Source organism: Alligator sinensis, unplaced genomic scaffold (assembly GCF_000455745.1).
Source record: "Alligator sinensis unplaced genomic scaffold, ASM45574v1 scaffold284_1, whole genome shotgun sequence".
NCBI classification, from domain to species: Eukaryota; Metazoa; Chordata; order Crocodylia; family Alligatoridae; genus Alligator; species Alligator sinensis.
In genome coordinates this window covers 1,016,874-1,039,143 of record NW_005842105.1, presented here as the reverse complement: position 1 = coordinate 1,039,143, position 22,270 = coordinate 1,016,874, and the positions used below count along the sequence as shown (strand labels likewise).

At 40.5% G+C, this 22,270-nt stretch overlaps 2 protein-coding genes across 3 annotated transcripts in view; both read right to left on the bottom strand.

The window, feature by feature from the left end:
- LOC102380821 (kinesin-like protein KIF28P) overlaps positions 1–9,990 on the bottom strand; it is a 45,286-nt gene extending 35,296 nt beyond the window's left edge. The window contains exons 1-5 of the mRNA XM_025205136.1: positions 9,937–9,990; positions 4,515–4,706; positions 4,229–4,432; positions 2,526–2,561; positions 953–1,177 (exon numbers count right to left, since the gene is read on the bottom strand). Coding sequence (XP_025060921.1) covers positions 953–1,177; positions 2,526–2,561; positions 4,229–4,432; positions 4,515–4,706; positions 9,937–9,990 — 711 coding nt within the window. The remainder of the gene's footprint in view (positions 1–952; positions 1,178–2,525; positions 2,562–4,228; positions 4,433–4,514; positions 4,707–9,936) is intronic.
- Positions 9,644–22,270, bottom strand: part of AHCTF1 (AT-hook containing transcription factor 1) — a 67,768-nt gene continuing 55,141 nt past the window's right edge. For both annotated transcript variants that reach the window (XM_025205145.1, XM_006024504.3), the window contains exons 31-36: positions 21,648–21,754; positions 19,212–19,393; positions 15,312–17,172; positions 14,052–14,185; positions 13,435–13,541; positions 9,644–11,655 (exon numbers count right to left, since the gene is read on the bottom strand). In XM_025205145.1, coding sequence (XP_025060930.1) covers positions 11,463–11,655; positions 13,435–13,541; positions 14,052–14,185; positions 15,312–17,172; positions 19,212–19,393; positions 21,648–21,754 — 2,584 coding nt within the window. In that variant the 3' untranslated portion in view covers positions 9,644–11,462. The remainder of the gene's footprint in view (positions 11,656–13,434; positions 13,542–14,051; positions 14,186–15,311; positions 17,173–19,211; positions 19,394–21,647; positions 21,755–22,270) is intronic.

The following is a 22,270-nucleotide window of genomic DNA, read 5'->3' as shown; positions in this document are numbered from 1 at the left end:
TCAATGTAGCTCAGGGGTCTTCAGTGTTTTTGGGCCAAATGCCAAAAACCCCTGCAACGTGGACTTCAAAGACGTTGGCGTGCCAAGGGCAGATGATGGGGGACCCAGGAGAGGCTCAATCCTTGTCATGGCAGTGCAGCCCTGGCCCCTTCCCTGCTGTGGTCCCTGAGGCGTGTGTGCAGCTGCTGCCAGCAATGAGCTGGACCAGAGCTCTGGACATCTTATTTTGCTTAGTTCATTGCATTTTTTAATACATAACATGAGATATAGCAAATGAATTCATGTTCCAATATAGTTATATTTGTTTCTTCATTTATCTTGAAGAACTGAACTGAATAATAAAGCCCTAGCCCCCTAGTATATTAGTAAAGCTGCTAGTTTATTTTTACCTAGAGAAAAATGTGTGTTGTGTTATATGCAATGATGCACCATACCATCTGCACCCCCTCTTCAAAATCCTAGATTTGCCCATGCACACACTGACCACTGCAGTGTTAGATCACAATGAACTCTACCTTGTACAAATTCTGCCAGCAGGCACCTGTGGAACTGGCAGGCAGGCCAAGTCACCCAAGTCTTAGAGAAGGATTTGAACCAATGCTACCCTAATGAATCTTAACCTGCTCTCTATTCTCCAGCACAACAGAACTGTCCTGTCCACTTAATCTGTTACTGGGAACAGAAAACCACAGGAAGTCCTGTATGTATGCTGTTCTAAGCAGGAGCACACACAGCTTACTAGTTCAATGAAAAATGGGTAGATTACTCAAAGTTTAGCTTCCACATCCCACAGGGTAAAAGCATGTGTAGAGATAGTTACCATAGAGCAGCTGACGCACAGAAACGCCCCATGACTTTTAACCCCATGGTAAATTGTTCAGATGAACATTTTTAAACTGGTGAACTAAATATGCTGACTAACGAAAATACTCCCATCCCTCTCATACTGTACCTGTTTGAACTGGATGGTGATGACCACGTGAGATCGACTGCTGGTAACATTCATGCTGGTTGAAGCTGTGGTTCTTATTTTAGTTCCTTGCTCCATTAACCTCTCAATTTGTGCATAGCTGTCACAAGGCACCTGTTTCAAACCATCCACATAAAAGCCTTGTTGGTGGTCTTCTCTCACTTTAAGTCCACCACGTTTCTTAGTTTTAGACAGTAAATCAATGACCTAAGAAGAGATATTTACCACCAAAATTTGTTATTGGAAACACTTGCTAAAGACTTGCTATATATAAAAATTAATCACGGAAAAGCACGATGCAAATCTAAAATGGGGTAGTCTGGATTACTTCATGCGTATATGTTCTTCTAGAAGAAGAGCGGCTTTTTTCAGGTTAGCTTAATCCAATTTGAAAACCAAAAGCATCACTAGACATAATCTATTTGCAAAGTTCAGCACGAGACAGACAACATAAAGCTGCAATGCATGAACAAGATATGGATACAGAGTTATGTCAAATTTCCTAAGTAAATAAAAGATAAGTGTTTGATTTCACCCTCTCTTACACTCTTAATCTTATATATCATTGACATACAGTACTGAGAGACACTAGCTGTTTTCACGTGGAACAAGAAATTGGAAAGACTTAAGTTTGGCATTGTTAATAGTCTAACCAGCTGTTATCTAAAACAGTGCTTCTCAAACTATCTGATGTGGCAGACCGACAATTTTTTTTCCAGTGGGCCAGGGACCGGTGCCTGGTTCAGCCGGTGGCAGCAACTGCGTGTAACAGCACTACACAAATGCGCGACCGGCTGTTTCTCTCTCTTTCCTCACCTCGCACGATGTGACGTCACCTGGAGTCTTAGAACATACGAACTGTGGTGCTATGACACATCAATGTTATGCTTCTGAAAATATATTTCTTTCTTTCCTGGCAACTCACTGCAGACCGGTGGCTGGTGGCTCGTGGACCGGCACCGGTCTGCAGACCACCGCTTTGAGAAGCACTGGTCTAAAATATGATTTAGATCTTTTCTCCTTTACTTAGACATCTTAATTTCTTCTCAACTATATTCTTGCCATACAAGTGAATATGCTAATGCCCTACTCATACTCTATCCTCCAGTAATGCTTTCCATAATTTATATCAGACAGTCTATTATTGACACAGTCTATTATGCAGTGTTCAAAAATGTTTTCAACTGAAAAATACAGCTTGTTCTCACTGAACTCCAGGGAGTTCCCCCCAACCAGTGTTCAGCCTTTGCTCTGCCACATCCTTAAGAACCCAAACATCTGCATCTCTCCGCAACTAACTATATAGCAAAGTTGAAAAATACTGTAAAATACCACAAGGGCATGCCATTGCACAACATGAAAAATTAAAACCTCTTTATCCTGTTAGACATGCCACTGTCAAGGAGTAAAATTTACAGGTACAAAGGAACAAGTTTCCCAGTCTCAAGTGGTGGCATACCTGGATGACTTAAAGGTTAAAGAAAATAAATTAGTAAATAAACATAAATGTAAAACATTATGATTTAATGTCACTGAAATACGGCAACATCCTTACCTGCTCATTATAAATTTCCAGCATGCTGAAAGTAACCTGCAAAGACAAGAAGTAAATAAGACATAAAATGTTCTCTTGAATAAATTGTTTGGCATACAGTCGTGTGTGTGTAAAAGGAACACAAGCTATTTGGACAAAAAGGCCATTTATCCCAAAGCAAACCAAATACTAGCATCTCTTATGTTGTTGAATATGTCAAACAGTGGATTTGCGTGACTCCTGGATGCACACTTCTCCCTCACAACCCCATTCTCTTCCTCAATGTTTCCTAGGCTGCCTTCTCCATCTGTTCCTCTTAATTTAATTGTAATTTGCCTTAAGATGACTTCATGTCACTTCACCCATTGTAAAGTAAGAACGTTGGGTGTCAATATTTCAGCAATATTAACATAGTCGTGTTATGCATCCTGTATGCAGAGATAAGTAGACATTTCATTTAATAGCAAAATATTCACGCTACACATTCATTCAGAAACTGGAAATGGAAAGATGTGTACGGATAGCTTGACTGAGTAAACACTGCTGTTGAAACCTTAACTTTTGCATACCCTACGTTTTGTGATTCTAGCTCCAGCCTTCATGTTCCATTAATGCACCTTTTTGCCTCCGATTGGTTAGTTTTGCTTTTTTTTCAATAAGGAGGAAAAGGTTTGCCTTTTCTTAACATTAACATGGTCCAAAAGAGGCAGTGAGTTTCCACCATTGTTGCTACTCGTGGGCCCAACAGTGCTCATCCCAGGTGGGTGTCTAACAGGATGCAGAATTGCAGGAAGAATTTTCCTTTTTTATTCTTGTGAAGGATGCAGCTACAATTGCTCTCTCAGCACTCAAGAGCCACTACCTTGTGGGAGGGGTCAAGCCAGCCATGCACTGACAGGAAGGGGAGAAGTAGCTGAAGTAACAGCAAAACATCTTCTGCAACCATTTAGAACAAAGGTTTTGAAGCTAAGCACTACAAAGGCACTATCAGGAAGCCATTACCATATTCGCCATTATGTACATTACTGTACATCCAATAACAAAAACTAATGTTCCTGGCCACACTGCAATCTACAAAGCTCTTATGCTTGCCTGATTGTAGAAATGATCTCAAATACCAGGGAAGAAGGTAGAAATAGAAATCCCTTTGAAGTGAAAGCATTTCATAACTGCAAAACCAAACTGCAAGATTTAGAAGCATTATTCCTACTGCCTACAAGAGATTGCATAAAGCATACAACAGTTTAGAGGACCAAAGAAATATATCTCCTTTATTTCATTAGTGAAATAATTTCCCTTGCATCACATTGTAAGGGGGCATAGCTAAGATTAGAAGACCAACTATGGAATAGCTAAAAATGTAGGTAACTACTCAATGATGGAGCCATCTATGCTGAGAAGACAGTGGATGCATTTTTCAAAAAGTGCCCAAGTCATTTTGGTATTTCACAAACACTTACTCAGTGAAAATAAAAGTGTAATTGTTTGTGTCAGATTAAGTTGGGCATCTTTCAGATATGGAAGAATGCAAATTTATTATATTTGTACATCTACCTGTTTTAGATTACCACCTCTTCAATATTGCTTTCTTGACATTTTGCATGATCATCTCTGAAGCAATTTTTCTCCAGATCCCATAGTATTTAAAAAGGAAAAACAGCTTTTCCATTTTAAACATGAAAGCATATTTGGAAGGGTCTTGATGATATATGCATACATCTCACCTGGTATTGCTTGTTTTGTTCCTGATTCTGAATTGCTTTGAAGAGTTCTTCGCACACAATTGGAATTATTCCTCTGTCTGCACCACATCCAATCATAGAATAGCTTTTCCCTGAACCAGTCTGACCATATGCTAAAAGAGTAGCATTATAACCTTGCCAGGCACTGTCCAGAACTCCTTGACCAAGGTCACAAAAGATCTCTCTCTAAAAAGAAAGATTTTTACTATTAGGGAACATAGCATTGTGCGTTGCTATCCTTTTCAATAGCCCCCTGCATTCACGTTACCTGGCCTGCATATCTGTTATCGGATCCTGTTGAAACAAGCCTGCCATCTTCATCCTTCAGAAATCCACTGTGAGACCAGTAAGCCAAGTCAAAAGTAAAAGTTTTCACGTGTCCTGGATTCTTAGGATCGCATATGGTTGTGCTGTTAGCATTCATAGAAATCACGCACTGGCTTCCTGCATCCTTCTCCCTCTGTGGCAAAATTGTAATTACAATATCAATCCAGTGGCAATTAGTCAGATTCAAAATGCACGTTTTGACCTAAACCCTGCAAATCTTTAGTACAGGAAATCCCCTCTGAAGTCAACAGCAATTTTGTAATGGAGTTTGTACGAATAGGTAGAATTGCAACATAACCACATCACAGTGATTCCAACATATCCAATATGTTATATCACAAACACACAGAAGTAAAATTGCTCTGAGAATACAGTAAATATAATTTAGCTGCAGTAAAGGACTTAATGCCAAAGGAACAGATTTCAGGTGTAATTGAACGAAAACTTGCTTCTATCCCATTCTTCCTCATTCGCCCAGTTCAAACACTGTGCTAGCCATTAGGTTTGATGTAGTATGTTGGAAATTGCTTTCTTAAGCATGAGTAAAAGGCAGAATGAAACATGGTGTACTATATACAAGATCTCTCAAAAATGTCAAATTGAAGCGGCCACTACTCTTGATTTACTGCAGTGTGAATAGGTTTGGGATTTGCAACTGGAACTTTTTTCGCTCAATGGATATAAAGTTCATATCAAGAATTAGAAATGGTAAAAATATCAAATTTCAAGGAATAAGCTCCAGCATTTTGCATCAAACTAGTTTAGATTGATGGGCTCCCCAAGTAGTTTGGTTAAAAAAGTTATCTTATCTTGACTTGGATCTGTAACAAATGGGAAACACCTGCACTGGCATAGTGTTTCACAAACAGTTAAATAAGGATTAAAATTGTTGCAAAGGCACTCAGAGCTCTCATGAACTGGACAGAGCCCTGGCTGAGTCAAAGTTTCTGTTCGAGAATTCCTGCAGATTTACTTCAGCATAACTAAAGGACTTGCCTACCAGAGGACACTTGGGAAAATTAAGGTTGATATACTTCAAGTGCTTTAAACCTCTATGTAGCTGCTTTCATTCAGAAACAAAACTGGCCTGTAATTTTTTAAGCTTAAACTTGCCTGGAGCTTTAGGAAGTGAATTCTAGACTTGTCTTTTCCCCTTTGTCGGACATTTCCCACCCCTCCTAAATTACGTCTTGAAAGAAATAACTTTCTATTTTGATCTGAAGTTAACTGGCCCTTGACTAGCTTCATTGTTTACCTGGGTTTTCTGTTCATGACGGAAAAAAGCAGTAAAACCTGGATGTTCTCATTTTAAGGCAAAAAAACCCAGATTTTCTCTTTTTAAGGAGAACCCCCCCGATTTTCTTCTTTAAAGGAGAAAAATACAGGTTAAGGTGGGTTTCCCTTGCAGGCTGGCAGAGTGGGAGGAGGCTGAGGCAGGGAGCACCATGTGCATGCACATGTACACATGGCTGCCAGGTAGCTTGAAGAGCTGCTCCTGCAGGTAAATCGGGAAGGGCAGGGGGGGAATTGAGGCCCCCATAATGAGGGAGGGAGGGATTTGGGCAGGGCTGGGGCTGCTGCCGAGCCTGGGCAGTGCGTGGGGCCTGGGGTGCCACAGGGTCGGGGCGGGGAGTGGAGCGGAGCAGAGCCGTGGTGGCTTGTCCAGGGCAGTGGGAGGGAGGGCTGACTCCCCACTGCTGTGTGCACTCCTGGCGGGGCATGTGCCCCCAATTTGTGTGGGGTGGGGGCAGTCTACCTGCTGTGGGCTCAGGCTCCCCACCCTACTGCCCTCCCCCAGGAGCCAGTAGCCCAGTGCCCAGTAGCCTGCTGGGCACAGCAGGCTAGACCCAGTGTGGCAGGGCAGAGTGAGACAGGGAGGCTTATGCTGCTGCTGGTAGAAGCCCTGCACCACCATTGCAAGGCACCCCACTGCCCTCCTGGCAGCAGTGGGGGTGGTGGCATTGAGTTGTGCCCCTCACTGCTGCTGGACAGGCAGGGGGCACCTCACCATGGCCACCGGCCTGCGGAAGCCCGGTGGAGAAGGGTAGCAGGGTAGGAAGCCAGAGCCTGCAGCAGGCAGCCTACATCCATACCTCCCTGCCCCCACATGCTCTGCTCGTGCCACTCGTGGGGGAGTGGGAGCTGGGCTCCATGCTCCACTCAGGCTACAGCAGCTACCACCTCTCATGGGTGGCATCTGGGGCTCTGGCGCTGCTGCAGGGGCTTGTGGCCCCATAGCCCTGACAGCCGGGCTCCCCTCTGGTAGAGCCAGGGGGTGGGGGCCTTTGGTTGGGAGTGAGGGGCACTAGCAGGGCCCAGCGGGCTGTGGGTGGGGATAAGAGGCACCAGCAGGGCTGGGGAGCTGTGGCTTGGGAGTGAGAGGCAATAGCACCAACAGGGCATCAGCACAGCAGGGCTGCTCAGAGCCACAAAGCAGTGATGGGAGACAGCAACAGCTGGACCTGCATCATGGTGAGTGAAGGGGGCAGACAGTACTCTGATTTTCCATGATAAACCCATAAATCAAACATCAAAATGTATAGGTATTTAGAATTTATTTTACCATATTTTAAATCTCAGATTTTGGGGGTTTTAATCACAGAATTTGCAATTTTTAAACAGAGAAAGACAGGATTCCTTGAGTATAACTCTTGGTTTCAAAGCCTTTTGACCTCTTCCTACTGTAGTATTATAGGCACCACTATGCTCATCCTCAATATGCTTGTAATAGCACCTCACACTGTACTTAATTCTTTCATAAGAGCAGCCATACTGACAAAGGTCAAAGATTTATGGAGCCCACGATCCTGCCCCTAAAGCAAAAACAGTATCCAGCACACTTCCAGACCCATGTAAAAACCAAGATTCAGTCTTTTTAACTCATTCTCAGTGCTAAAAACAACCCAGCCAACTGACTGCTTGCTTAACCATTAAAAGTGGTCAAATATTCCACAAAACCTCCTTTCCCTTGTCCTCCATTAGGCCAGGTGGGGCTGCAGGAGTTACTCAGTGGCTGAGGGAAGAACCAAAGTTACCATCCTAGAAAAGCTTCTACTGCTGTGTCTGCAGGCACCTCCAACTGCAAACAGCAAAATACTTGGAGTGGGCAGCTGCCTACTCAGCATAACTGCCTTTTAAAAACCGATTTTTATCTTTGGTAGCTATGTGCATTTTATTTCTGGGGTTTTGTTATTATTTTGTAACTGTTCAGGCTGAATTCGCAGTTTTGTGAAGAGACAAAGAACTTGTTCAGTCTTGAATAGCATTCACATTTACAAAAGCCAAGGCTGTGTAGGTGATAGCTTTTATCTAACCCACTGTGTAGTTGGGATACACTTAGACAAGCTTTTCAGTGCAATGCCTTCTTCAGGTCACCTGGTTTTACCCAGATCACCTGAAGGCAGCAGCATTGCATTCAAAATCTTGTCTAAGTCTATCCCAACAATATAATGGGTCCAATAAGAGGTGTCACCCATAAAAATCCTTGCCTTTTGCATATTTCCTGGATCATCATACTTGCATCACTCTAATATTACCATTCACACTTGCGTCTCATGTTGATAGTTATAAAAAAAAATCATCACAATTTTTAGATTGATTTTCATTGTTTCACAATAGCAGGTAACTTTTTTTGTAGTAGCATAAGTCTCTCTCTTCACCGTTTTAATAAATTAATGCTTAAAATATTTGACCAGTCAATTGACCAAGTATTTTAACTAGTCAAATATGTAACCCTACTAAAAAATCCTACTCAGTGCTGCTGTCATGCCTCAACTCTATTACAAGGATCTTCTATCCTTTGGTACTGCTCATCTCAATCTAGTCAACTTAAAATATCACCAAATAAGTTATCTTCACCTTCTTATTATTTCTGCATGTTGGGTATCTGTTTCATACCAACTAGCTCATCTCATTTTCAATTATTTTTTGAAGATTTAAGACCCAACACAACTTTCCAGTGCCTGCTTTTTTCTATAAATTCACTCTCCATTTTCTTCTGAGACTCACAGAATAACAGAAAGTCAAGGGTGGCAGGGACCTCAGGAGGTCGTCTAGTCCAACCCCCTGCTCAAAGCAGCCCCAACTAGATCATCCCAGCCAAAGGTTTGTCTAGCCAGGTCTTAAAAACCTCCAAGATCAGAGTCCACCCCCTCTCTGGGTAACCTGTTCCCATGTTTTACTACCCTCATAGTGAGAAAATTCTTCCTAAGATCTAACCTAAACTTCCCTTGCTGCTACTTGAAACCATTGCTTCTTGTTCTGTCATCTACCACCACTGAGAACAGTCCAGCTCCATCCTGTTTGGAATCACCCTTCAGATAGCTGAAGGCTGCTATTAGATCCCCTCAATAATCAGCACTCATTTAGCCAGCAACACCCCCTGCTTCTCAGAGCACACACCCCAAACACACACACAGTCCAGCAGACAAACACTCAGCAAGCCACAAGCATAGGCAACTCTGGATCACTTACCTTTCCTGGGCAGGATCTGATACCTGGTGCCTGGATTCTCTCCCCCCTTCCTGCTCTTGCCCCCAGCAAACTGCCTGCAAACTGCTAATCCTGTCTGCAGCCCCTGTTCGCAGGTTCCCTAGTCACTGGCCTCCATGACAATCATTCTTCTATGTTCTATATACCTTCTCTGATCTCTCTTCTGTTCTGTCAGATCCCTCCTTGATATGTGCTTCTATTCCACTTGTACTGTACAGTCTCAACCAATGTGCTTGAAAGTTTCAACCATTTAAGGTAAAAAAATACATTTTTCTTGCCAGAGAGATAAATTCTCCTTAATTCAAAATTACTTTATGCTTAAAGCTTTTGTGAAATGAGCAAAGGCATGGCCATGACTAAATTTGCCTGTTATTTTACTACAAATCACCACCGCACGGAAGTAACGTTATATGCTGCCAAGCCAGTACACTTTACTGGAGCTGGTTTTTAAAAAAAATCTAAACCATTTAATACTCATCCAAATAATTTATTGTTGTATATTAACACATCTTTGTTGGCTTTGCTTAGAGTGAAATCAGCTTCATAGTGAAAAAAGGCGATGTAAATAACTGAAATGTATTAAAATCCTGTGAAGCAACCTTCACCACAATTTTATTAATTCAGTTCTATTTTAAGAGGTATTTAAACACTTAAAACAACATTTTAAGGATGTACAACTCAGGGTTTCCTTAAATCGGTTTTCTTTTGCCATTTTAAAGTTCGCCCCTTTAAGTTATTCACTGCACGACTACATTTTATTTTGGTAACAGCCCTATAATCTTCTCACGTTAGAGCTTCAGAGTTTACCCTTAAAAGAAGCCTACTAAAACATAAATCTAAGTATAGTAACATTCAGAATAATAACTACTAACCTGACTGAAAGGTCTCACCCGAACTGCCACTTTCACACTGTCAATGCTTGGCATGTTTTTTTGTTTTTTGTTTTTTTTACTACTTCCAGAAACTCTTCCAAGGATATTCCAAAGGAGACAATTATTTAAAGTGCACACAACTGCTTCTCTAGACTACCCTGTTTTGAGAAATCAAACACACTGCCAATGACATTTTCTTTTTCAAATCTTAATTATTAATATGTTCACTCATTATGTATAAGGTATAAGTTACCTGATAAATTATTTCTTCATGTAACTGCAGTAGCTTTCACTAATTAAAAAGTTTAATTTCAAGTCCCACTCTATTGTAAAGTCTTCAAAGTTGCATCTAGATACAAATTAACATACATAAAATGTCATAAAAAATGTCCAAAAGAATTAAGGCTGATGCCTTAGGAGACCAAAATAACACTTCCAATATCTGCCTTAACAAGGAATACCTTCTTCCCTTATAATTCGTGTTATTTTAGACTGTATAAGGAAATTTTTCACAACCTAGTTTTCAATAAAGTAGGTGAGAAAAAAAAAATCTAGTTCGTAGCTATGATCTTTGGACACTTTATGCATTTCTCTCTGCTTGAAGTAAAGGAAATCCAATTCACCTAAAGGTTTTCCTGTGCTGCAGTGCATGGGTTTTCTAATGTTACAGGATAATACATGCTTGCAGACAACTGTTCATTACTTAAGTTGTGGTAGAATTTCTCTCAATGTTATGGAAATATGTTTTCCAATTTTGGGACAAAATTCAATGTGAACAAAGCCCCTTTAAATCTGATGGACTATATATAATACATTACTATAAGCATTCAAGTACATATAGTTAGGCATGAAAAAAGTGAAACAGCTGAGGTGTGATCTAGTTTTATAAACTCAAGAGCAGCTTTTCCAAAATTTAAGACAAATACAAAAAATATTGCACAGCTTCAATACAATTGTTTACATTCCGACTTCAATACAGTACATCTTAGTCATGTATATATGGAATTAGCAGTTGTGTTGCAGTCCCAACTATTGGTGCCAACGGGTCAAACATTTTTCTAGAAATTTTAAAACAGTTGTCAGATTTTTATTTTTTATTCATTAAGTAAAAACAAACCATTAAAAAACAAGTTTTGGCCTCAGATTTGAGGGGTACCAACTGCAGCAAGCCAACATTAAGATGCCCTCAAGCAATTCAGGCCACTCAACGCTTATTCCCTCAAAAAGCTAATAGACAATATGTATATTGTGAAGTATACAGTTTTATTTAACATTCCTAAAATAAGCTGTATTTACATATTATATAAATGTATGAAGTCTTAATATAAAATAGAAAAAACTGCATTGACTGAAGAAATCACACTCCATATGGAGTTACTTATTGAAGACCATTTGTTTATGAAATTTTACAATAATTTATATAAATTATTCTCTTCCAAATTAGATGATTTTGTTCTTATTTAATAATCCACACAATTCTGATGACTTTACAAACAGTGGTGTACATTACAAACTTAAAAAAACAGTTATAGCATCTTCCGGCGCACAACTGGCTTTGGAAAATTAGACAGTCTCTTTTTGTTCTTTCGAAGAGTCTTTTCTGTTGCTTCTGCGGATTCTTTCTGTTTGCCTCTTGTCCCATCCACTGAACTTCCAAAAGGAGAAATGAATTTAATCTCTACTGGTGGAGGTGACCAAGAGCTTTCTTTCCCTGTGGCTCTACAAAAAAGCAGGTTCCAAAAGGATTACATTTTAAAGTACCCTTTTTATACAGGAAAAAAGTTTATAAACCAACCAACCAACCCACCCACGAGCATGATTCATGCTTCTTGGCACAGAAGAACAAAAGCCAAATAGCTAAATTAAAATAAATAGGACTATTTTTCCTTATACCTAGACACTGCCTCAACTACTTGTGGGCCTCTCCACACAAAGATCTTGCATTAAAATAATACATTTTAGTGTCCTGACATATGGTCCTATTTTCCAGCATTTGTAAAACATTAACAGTTACAGTTGTAACTCCCTGTTGTCCCTGAAGTACCAGGAGATGACCTCTTGAAATATTTTTTGAAAATATAAAGGCAAACTCATAGCTCCTGGTAGAGCATGGGACTAAACTATCTTTAAATGTATGACTTTACAGTTTAGAAGGGCAACTATCTTACTTAACTAAGGGCTGTTTTCATGCTCAAGTCCATTGTTGTCATTGGGCTTATAAAAATGAACATAAAAATGTGACCAACCAATGAAAAATTCGTGACTTAGAGCCCTGGCAGATGTTACACTTAAGATGTGATCACCTCTTAAGCAATAACCTGGCCACACATTTGTGCACTAAATGGAGCAACAAAACAGGGAATAAGATACAGAGTCATTACACAAAGTCATATGCAATAACTTTGTGGATGGTTTCCCTCGCACCTTAAATTGAACACATGGCTAGCACCAATCAGATCTGATTCTTAATCCCACAACTGCACTTCCTACCATGCTTATGTGCCATGGCCGGACACACGACTGTTGGGATCATGGATCGGATCTCACTGCACCTTTAACTGAACATCTGTCAGTAGCTTTATAAGCAGAGACTTAAAATCGGAAACGTATACATTCATGTAATGGCATGAACCAGAATTATTTCCTGAATTTGTAAAACTGAAGTCCTGCTGGTGGCAGTACAAAACTGATATTCTCTGTATACCAGCTTCAAGAAAAACATGAACCATAATTCAGCTTTTCCAAAAGAAAGAGATTCTTTTTCTTCTTCATGACACTAAATCTAGTTAAAATTAGACTGGGCAAGACTAAATACCCAATTTTCCTCTGACAAAAAAGCCTAACAAGTTTTAAATATGGGCCTGGATGTGTTTAGTTGGCCAAAGACTAAATTTCTGCTTTTATTATTAAACACAGATAATGTGACTTTGACAACACAGTACTATTCAATGGAAACGCATTACTGTGATTCAGCCTTGAAGGCAACTAGTTTAAAGAAAAACAGTAAGTTAGGCCACAAACAGATGTCACCAAATGAAGCAGACTGGCTCTGCCTGGATGTGTCCCGACAACTGATCTGCTTCACAGGTCAAAACAGGCACTGTACCACAGGATCAGGCCCCTGCCACTCCTAGGGATTCAGGAGCCCAATTCTGTAGGACCACACTTGAACAACTCTGTAAATGGGGGATCCCTCAGTTTCCGGTAGGGAAATTCCCAGAGTGTGCAGGATTGGGCCCTGGAAAGCCTAGAGTGCCTGCCCAGGGCAGCTGGAGCATAGGCAGGACTATAAGAAAAGTAGCAAATTCCTTTTTGATGCAGTTTTCCAACACAAGCACAGAGAACATGTCCCAGAACAAGAACTTCTCTCTGTTCAGTCCTCCCCACTTCCTTGGATGGAATGAACTACAGACTCCTCAAGGTTCTCTCTACACCTGAGATTTTAGCCACTATCATGAATAAGTTCAAATACTCTTAAACATAAGAAACACTTCATACTTGCTTGCTTGCTTCGTTTTTGCTTTTGCAATTCTACCTCTCTTCACCTTCTGCTTTCCCACAGATTCTGTGGATTTGGTATCTTCCTCCTCTTTAGTGGGAAGATCCTACAGCGAGGCAAAAGAAAGTATACAGGTGATTTATACTGTTTAAATCCCTCCTGCCCCTAAAAAATACTGACCAGTTGTTGGTTTTCAGCTTTCAAATCTGTTCCACACTGAAAGACTTATTCAATAAGAATGACAGTAAAAGTAAAGCTAGCATTCCTTAAAGCATTACTAGTTGTTTTCTCCTATGTAACAAAGATATATAGTACCAATGACAAACTCTAGTTTTGAAATAAGGAGTTTATCAAATTATTTTGACACAGCCCAGAACAAAAGATAATGCCAAGACATAATTTATTCTTAGCTTAAGAATACATAGCTTAGCTTATTTGATGATTTTTAAATACAATGCTAATTTAACTTTAGGAAGCAAGGAAATTAACTCATTTTATTTATTTATTTTTAATTAACCATTATATGTTTTTACTGAATAGGGTACTGTAACTGACTAAAAATATGATTTAACAGAGAAAAACTCAAGAAAAGGAGTAATTTACAAACACTACTTACCAGCTCTTTCACAATCCTTGAAATAGCAGGTACATGTTTTCTCCTGGACCTCAAGTGAGGGGGTGAGAAGACAAACTGGGAAGACAATTCTGGATCTAAATCCTTGAGCTGTACAGGATCCTCTGTTTTTTCAGCTAGAATGACAAAAATACAATTAATGCACATGCAAAGATGGGGAAGTCAGAAATACAGAACAGCAAGAATGAGATTACTACCCAGTACAAAACCGTCTTTAAACAGAAAACTAAGAGTCAAGGTTCACACTAGGTCAGCATATTGGTACTTTAGATTCTAAGATGCACTTATCAGCAGTCTTGTTGCAACTTGTGAACCAAAACAAACCAATGCAGCAATTTCTGCTCCAGTATGTGGATAATCTGAATCATTAGCTCTGGTGGATGTGAACTGTCACTGTGAAATTTTTAGTGTTTTTATTGGTAATGAAGCTGATATGCAACTACTTCACTGGTAATCAAAGGGCATACAGTAGATGCAGGACAATCACAATGAGGAGCAACATGATCTACTGCAAGGCACACTTCATGGTGCAGTCACAGGTAGGGTGAACTCACGCTATAGACAGAATTTAGGAACAGCACCATGTTACTTCACCCAGTGAAAATAAAAAGGCATTTGGCACCAAGATCAGTCATTTATATGTACATGAGGAGAGTAAAAACTAAAGTCATTGCAAAAGCTCAGACTAAATTTTGTTCTACTGGGCTTAGGACATTTCAAGTTCTCACTCTTAAGGCAGTGGTTCTCAATTTTTTTTTTTTTTTTTTTTTTTTAACTTGAAGCACCCCTAGAAGAGTACCAGCTTAGTTTGCATTTGTATTTTGGCTCCTAAAAAACAATGGAGCAATTCTTCTGTTACAAAGCTCTCAGAAAGACCATGACAGGTCAGAATATTGCGAGTATTAGGGATTTCTCTTTGAAATCTTTGGGTTTATCTTGCGAATTATGCTGTACACCTGTCAATGCTAGAACTGAATGCTACCCCACAGCACCCTTGGAAGGACCTCAAGGCACCCTAGTTGAGAATCACTGCTGTAAAGGGGTTTATAACAATTTAGCCACATACCATCTAGACACAAATCAAAAAATGAATTCCTTATTTAACTCCAAATCTTAATTTTTATACGATTAAGCTCTTTACAGGACATAGAAGCTATGCTCACAATATGTACTGGGTTGCTGATAGGCAAAAACTGCAAGCTGCAAGCACTCTTACTCTGTATCAGAAAATATTTGATGTACCTTGTGATTTCTTTGTCAGCTTTGTGAGAGGAGGAGAGAAAAAGAAGGATTTGTTTTCCTCTATGGAAAGGTTCTGATGCATGCTGATTTTACTGGATCTGGTCCTTGTGACACGACTATCACTGTCAGCTAGAGTCCTCACTGTTTCATCAAACCTTGATTTAGTTGCGTCTGCAGTTGGCAAAGGACTTCCCTCAGTTCCTTGATGCAAGACTACTTCTTCTGCAATTTCCTGCAACACTGATGGCAGTTGGCTCTTTTTGCTTGGACGTCCACGCTTTCTTGGAGTCTTGTTGGTAGCCAATACTGGCTGAACAGGTGTTTTCTCTAGAGTGGGTTCTCCAGTATCTGTTTTTTCTGCTTTAATAGTTGTAACTCTTGTTGATCTTCTTGGAGTGTCAAGCATTTTCTTGCTCTCTCCTGAATGCACGTCTTCCTGAGAAAGTAGAGATTCTGAACTTGCTGGGAAATTTAGGGCCCCGCGCCTAAAATTTCTTCTAGGAGTGACAGGGAGTTTAAGTTCTAATTGATGAAGAGATGAAATAGATGAGTCACGCTCAGATTTTTCTAAAATCTGTGGTGTACCCATTTTTCTTCTCCTTCCTCTTCTAGCTGGCACAGGCAACTGCTGCTCACTGGGGTCCTGATCACTAATGATATTTTCAGTAAGTTGTAAACTAACTCTCTTTAATTTTCTTGTGCTTCTACTGGGACTGACTACCATTTTTAACTTGTGATCAGTGATGAGTTGCCTTCTTCCTCTATACCCTACTGAACTTTTTGAACCTCTGCCAGTCCTTCTAGAAGTAGCAGACAACTTTATTGCATCTTCAGCAAATGATGTTTCCTCATCAACCTGCTCATTAAGTTCTTGCGTGGCTTGCTTTGTTCTCCTTAACCCTCTCCTTGGAGTAGCAGCTATTTGTAGCTCCTCTGAATGGCTAGAATGAACATTTGCTGATTTTTCTAAAGTAGTCAACTTAGTTTTCCTGGAGCCTCTCCTAGGTGTAACAGGGACTGAAGCTATTCGTTCATCTTGAACTTTTTCCTTCAACTGAAGCCGAGAACTTTCAGAAGTTTCTGAAGTTCGTCTAGCACTTCTCCTGAGGATAGATAGTCCCAACAGATCTGGCTTACCTATCCTTGACAACTGTTCATCAGTTGAAGGGATACGTAGACTTTTGCTCATTTGTCCCCTTTTGCGTGTTCTAGGGGTGACAACATACTCTACTTGTGGAACAGTGGAAGTATCTTCACTTGTTTCCTGAACAGATGTTAGTGAAGTCTTTGACTTCTGGAAACCAGTTACCTTCTTACCTATTAATGGTATACTTTCATGAATCGACTGTTCTACAACTTCAGAAGTGAATTCTTTACTTCTTGTGTCTTTGATTATATCTAATAAATTTTCAGCAATAGCAACTTTAATAGGCTCAGGCACATATGGGAGTGCTTCTGCCAGATTTTGAGACTCTTGGTCACTAGTTACAGTGGACACTGAATTCGTAACACACTCTTGGCTGTCAGTACTTCCTAGGCTACTGATACATTTGTCCTCTATTTTTCTGCTAACTGGTTCAGAAATAGAATCTAATCCTGCAGGTTCTTCTGTTTCAGCTTCCCCTTCTTCTCCTTCTAAAACTAAAGTAAAATTGTCCTGAGATAAAAGCTCTGCATCCCCTTCAGCTGCATCATTTTCATCAGTGTCTTTACTATCCAGTAAATCACAAGGGAACTGATCTTCGACAAAACCATAATTATACTGAAGTTTAAGACTGTCAGATGGATGTAGCTCATTGCCTGGAGATGTTTTGGCTGCTTCTTCTGCAGCTTGTGCATGAAATGTGCCATCTTCAACAATCTGAAATAAAAATAAACAAGATTTAATATTCATACTCAATTTCTGCAAATACTAACTTTCAGCAGATCCTGGTCAATAAACCTTTTTTTTTTAATCTATTCAGCATAAAAGAAACAGGAGATTCACTAGTGTGGATAAAGTTTGCATATTTAAGGAACTAAAAATGAAATATTTCTATATTAAAACAAGTAATATAGCAGTTTTAGATGTGCCTATATAAAATTATAATGGATTTTACCAGCAAAGAGAGTCAGCTGTGTTGCTTAACAAGCATACAGAAATCCTGGAACTGCCTCCAATCTATTCTGAGACCAAATAACTAAACGTAAGCTTAAACCAAAAAAAGCATATTCAGACATGCCAAAGATTTTTTGAGGGGAACAGGACGGTTTTTGTTCCAAACTTACTAGCTGGTTGTACATCTAAAATTGGACTAAAATTAGATTATGTTCAGACTGAAGGTAAAGTTGGGATCTCATCCAATTTTTTGGCTTGGTGCCTTCACTAGACAGTCTTCAATAATGGAAGGATGCACATTATCTGATGACACCATCAACATTTTAACCCATGATAAATGGAGGAGAAATGAACAGAAGAGCAGACGGCAAAAAAGGAAGAGATAATAGGAAATCTTTGGGTTCTCAGAACATCTCCATAAAACCTAAAAACATGAAGAGGTTAGTAATGAAATGACTACAAATACCAATTATCCCATGATGATCAAATATTACGGGTTTGATCAGACAGAAAAATGGGGCAGAGTTTATGCTAACCCCAATCACTGGCTTTACAGCAATTTTTATAGCCAAAGATTGTGCTGGGCAACTCCTTGGGCCAATTCACTGTCTCCCAAGTCTTTGCAGTTCCCCATACAGGACAATTTCTGCCTTTCCTTTTTTTAGATTTGAATTCTTGCATCTTAACAATTACAGCAACATCCAGAGGGGGGGGCCTCACTTGGAAGGGAACTATTCTCTAAAAAGAATTAATGGGAAGACTTGTTAACTCTTTCTCCCAAATACTGACAGTACTGGTCAGCTGCGTGGCAACTCCTCACATGACAACACACATTAGCATTCACTTGACAAAGACTGCTACGGATCCTCATGGCAGAAGCCTACCATTCATTAAGAATAATGAGGAGACTTAACTGAACTCAAGGAATATTGCCAACGTACAGCCTTCTACCTATTTTTAAGACTCCTCTTCTGTTTGTAACAGACTTCTTGCCCCAACTTTAAAGAAGATACTGAGAAGACCATGAGATATGCTAAGTGGAGGTGGTGGTGATGACAGAAGTGAGGCAATGCATTGTCCTCTCCTCATTCTCCTTTGCAAGCAGCCATAGGACCAACCTCTGCTTCCCTCAGCACATGTGCTCGATTTCTTTCCCAACAAAGTATTCTCCTCAAACAATTACCAGCAGCAAGACTCCAATGACTTCCTCTAACCTGCACTCCCATCCCCACAGCTGGCAAAAACAAAAACGGTGCTTTATTATTTTTTGAATGCAATGGAAACTTTCATCCTGCATTTCTAGCACATTCCTATGGCTGGATGCCAATTTTTTGGGTGTGGAAATCCTGAATATCACTACATCCAAGTTCCTTTGTGAGCTATGCCCTCAAATGCATAGCTTATTTTTAAAATGGATTTGGGCTCCCAAGTCATTTAGACACCAGAAAATGCTTTCCAACGAACTTCAAAAATGAAGCTGTACTGCCCTCTCTTTTTAATGCTCAAGGCAAGAATCAGACATTTGATTGAGGACTACTCAGCTAAGCACCTATGTTAGGAAAAAAAGATGTCAGGAAAAAAACTCCCAAGAACATATAGCCATTACTGTGATTAGGTTTCCAATGTACTCGGCACTATGGAAATGAACAGGACTACAAGTTCTCTTCCCCCAGTAAAGGGCATATGTTAGGCAACTAAAAAGATTTAGAGCTTACACCGAAACACTTTGATACCAGTTACGTAAGGGTCTTAGATTTAAATGTTGCAATAACTGTTTGAAAAAGGGAAAAATAAATTCTTACATGAATTTGAGTCTCAGGAACCCTGTTAGAAGTTGTTCTTTCTTCTTGCAAGAGAACATTTTCTGCTACTGCAGCCTCCTCTGGGTTCTGGTTTTCATGCAAGTCTGTACCTTTTTCCTTTCCAAGCTGATTTTCTGAGTGAGTTCTAATGACTTCCTCACTGTCAAGTATACCGATTGCAGCTGGAAAAAAATTGCCCGTTAATTTTTCCTTTTTAAATAAAAATGTGTGCATTTTATGAGTCTGTCATTAAATTTGCTGTATGAATACTGGGGATTTAGAAAATAAACTGGCGAGGCATTGGCAAACTAACACCTTTATCCTGGTGGACATACAGAAAAAGGAAGCAACTATTATTGGGATATTTGATATTCCCATACAATGCTCATATTTGCTCAGGTTTACACATAATAAAAGACAAAACTGAACAGTGAGAATTCAGCACAATCCAGAAGTCTTTTAACCCTCTATCATAGTTTCTGATGTTTCTCAGCACTTTAAAAAAAAAAAGTTTTTGTCACCCAATTATTTTTTCTAACCTGAATACACCAAGCACCCTGCAGTCAACTCGAAAGGTGTTTTAGGGTTACAGGTCCCGTAGCACACTTGATGTAGTTTACAGCAAAACTGGAGAATATGAAGCAGCATGCAATGCATGTAAAAGCAAACTCCATTCAAAAGAAACTTTACAAGGGCGTCAATTTACTTAGATATCTAATTCAATAAAAAAATACTGACTGTGTCTCTTCTAAACAGACTTTCTTTGACATCTATACTCTGCCTACAAATTGAGGCAAGTTTGCATTACTGTACTAGCCTAACTTTAATCTGTCAGAAGTGTTTAGCGATAGGACACGTGGCATATTTAACCTTGACAGTTCAAATACTTGTTCTCAATTTCTACTGCTTCAGCTCAGTTGACATACCAAATATACATAAATTCATAGTTTCATAGTTGGTAGGGTCGGAAGAGACCTGAGCAAATCATCAAGTCCAACCCCCTGCCATGGCCAGGAAAGAATGCTGGGGTTAGACGACCCCGGCAAGGTGTCTATCTAGCCTCCTTTTAAAGACCCCCAGGGTAGGAGCGAGCACCATTTCCTTTGGAAGTTGGTTCCAGGTCCTAGCCGCCCTGACAGTGAAGTAGTGCCTCCTGATATCCAGCCTGAATCTGCTCTGTCAGCTTACGGCCACTGTTCCTTGTTACTCCCGGTAGTGCTCGGGGGAACAGGGACTCTCCCACTGTCTGCTGGTCTCCGTTGGCTAGTTTAGACAGCCACCAGATCCACTCTCAGACTCCTCTTCTGGAGGCTGAACAGGTTCAGATCCCATAGCCTATCCTCACAGGACCTGCCCTGCTGCCCCCTGATCATGCAAGTGGCCCTCCTCTGGACCCTCTCCATGTTGTCCACACCCCTCCTGAAGTGTGGCACTCAGAACTGGATGCAGTACTCCAACTGCGGCCTGACCAGTGTCACATAGAGGGGGAGGATCACCTCCTTGGACCTGCTCATGATGCATCTGTGGATGCATGACAAGGTGCTGTTAGCCTTTCTGACCACATCCCCACATTGGTGGCCCATGTTCATCTTTGACTCAATAATAACTCCAAGATCCTTTTCTGCCTCTGTACTGGTGAGAGGGGAGTTCCCCAGCCTGTAGGTATGCTGCTGGTTCTTCCTCCCCAGGTGCAATACCTTGGACTTGTCAGTGTTGAAACCCATCCTATTCTCATCTGCCCACCTCTGTAACCTGTCCAGATCTAATGGCAGCTTGTCCCTCCCTTCTAGCATGCCCACCTCCCCCCACATCTTACTGTCATCTGCGAATTTGAACAAGGTGCTTTTCACCCCCTCGTCCAAGTCACTGATGAAGATGTTGAACAGCGCAGGCCCGAGGACCAACCCCTGCGGAACCCCACTGCCCACATCCTTCCAGGTCAAAAAAGACCTGTCCACCATCACTCTCTGGGTTCGGCCCTCCAGCCAATTGGCAACCCATCTGACCATGTAGGGATCGACACCACAGTTGCCTAATTTTTTAATGAGAATGGGGTGAGAGACAGTGTTGAAGGCTTTTCTCAAGTCCAAAAAGACTACATCCTCCGCGATGCCCGTGTCCAAGGATTTAGTGACCTGATCATAGAATGCCACCAGGTTGGTCTGACAGGACCTGCCTCTGATGAACCCATGTTGGTTGCCCCTAAGCATATACTCCCCTGCTGGTCCCTCGCAGATGTGCTCCTGGATAATTTTCTTGAAGAGCTTCCCCAGGACCAAGGTAAGACTAACAGGCCTATAGTTTCCTGGGCCCTCCCTTTTCCCTTTTTGAAAATGGGGACCACATTGGCCCTCTTCCAGTCCTCTGGCACCTCGCCAGAGCACCACAAGTGCTCGTAAAGCTGTGCCAGGGGACCCACAATGGTAAGAACATTACCTGTTCTTGGTGGTTCCAAGGACTGCGAACTTATTGTAATAAGCAGTTCTCTTTCTTCTGATGAAGACTGAATTTGGGGCTCCTGATTGATGGTTTCAGCTTGTGAACTGAAAAGAAACAAGTTCCACAGAAAGCTTTAGATTGGCCCTTGTATAGACATTGTCTCATTTTAAAATTCAGACATTGCAAACAAATTCAGAAGGAAAACCCAAACCTGCTACCACAAGCTATTAGCATTGGACTCCTGGCTCATCTCAACTACACGCATACATTTAGTAACAAGATGATTCAAGTCAGTCAGTGTTATCCCTATAAAGTGTCTGCAGAATTATTCTTGTAACAAAAAATTTATAACAAACGACATGGAAGAAAGATCTATACCAATAATGTTACCATAGGCAATTCAGTTTTTCTATGGACTCTGCAGGATCTTTAATGTACGTTAGCCACAAACAACAATTTCAGTTATAGGAAACTTGGGTGCTATTACACAAAGTATACAAATTCTCAAACACAAGAGGAATTTTCAAGTTTATGGTGTCCATTTAACAAAACACACTGGAAGAGTTAGTCAAATTGTCTTGCGGGAGAGTGAATGGTTTTGTAACCACAGTACTTTGAAA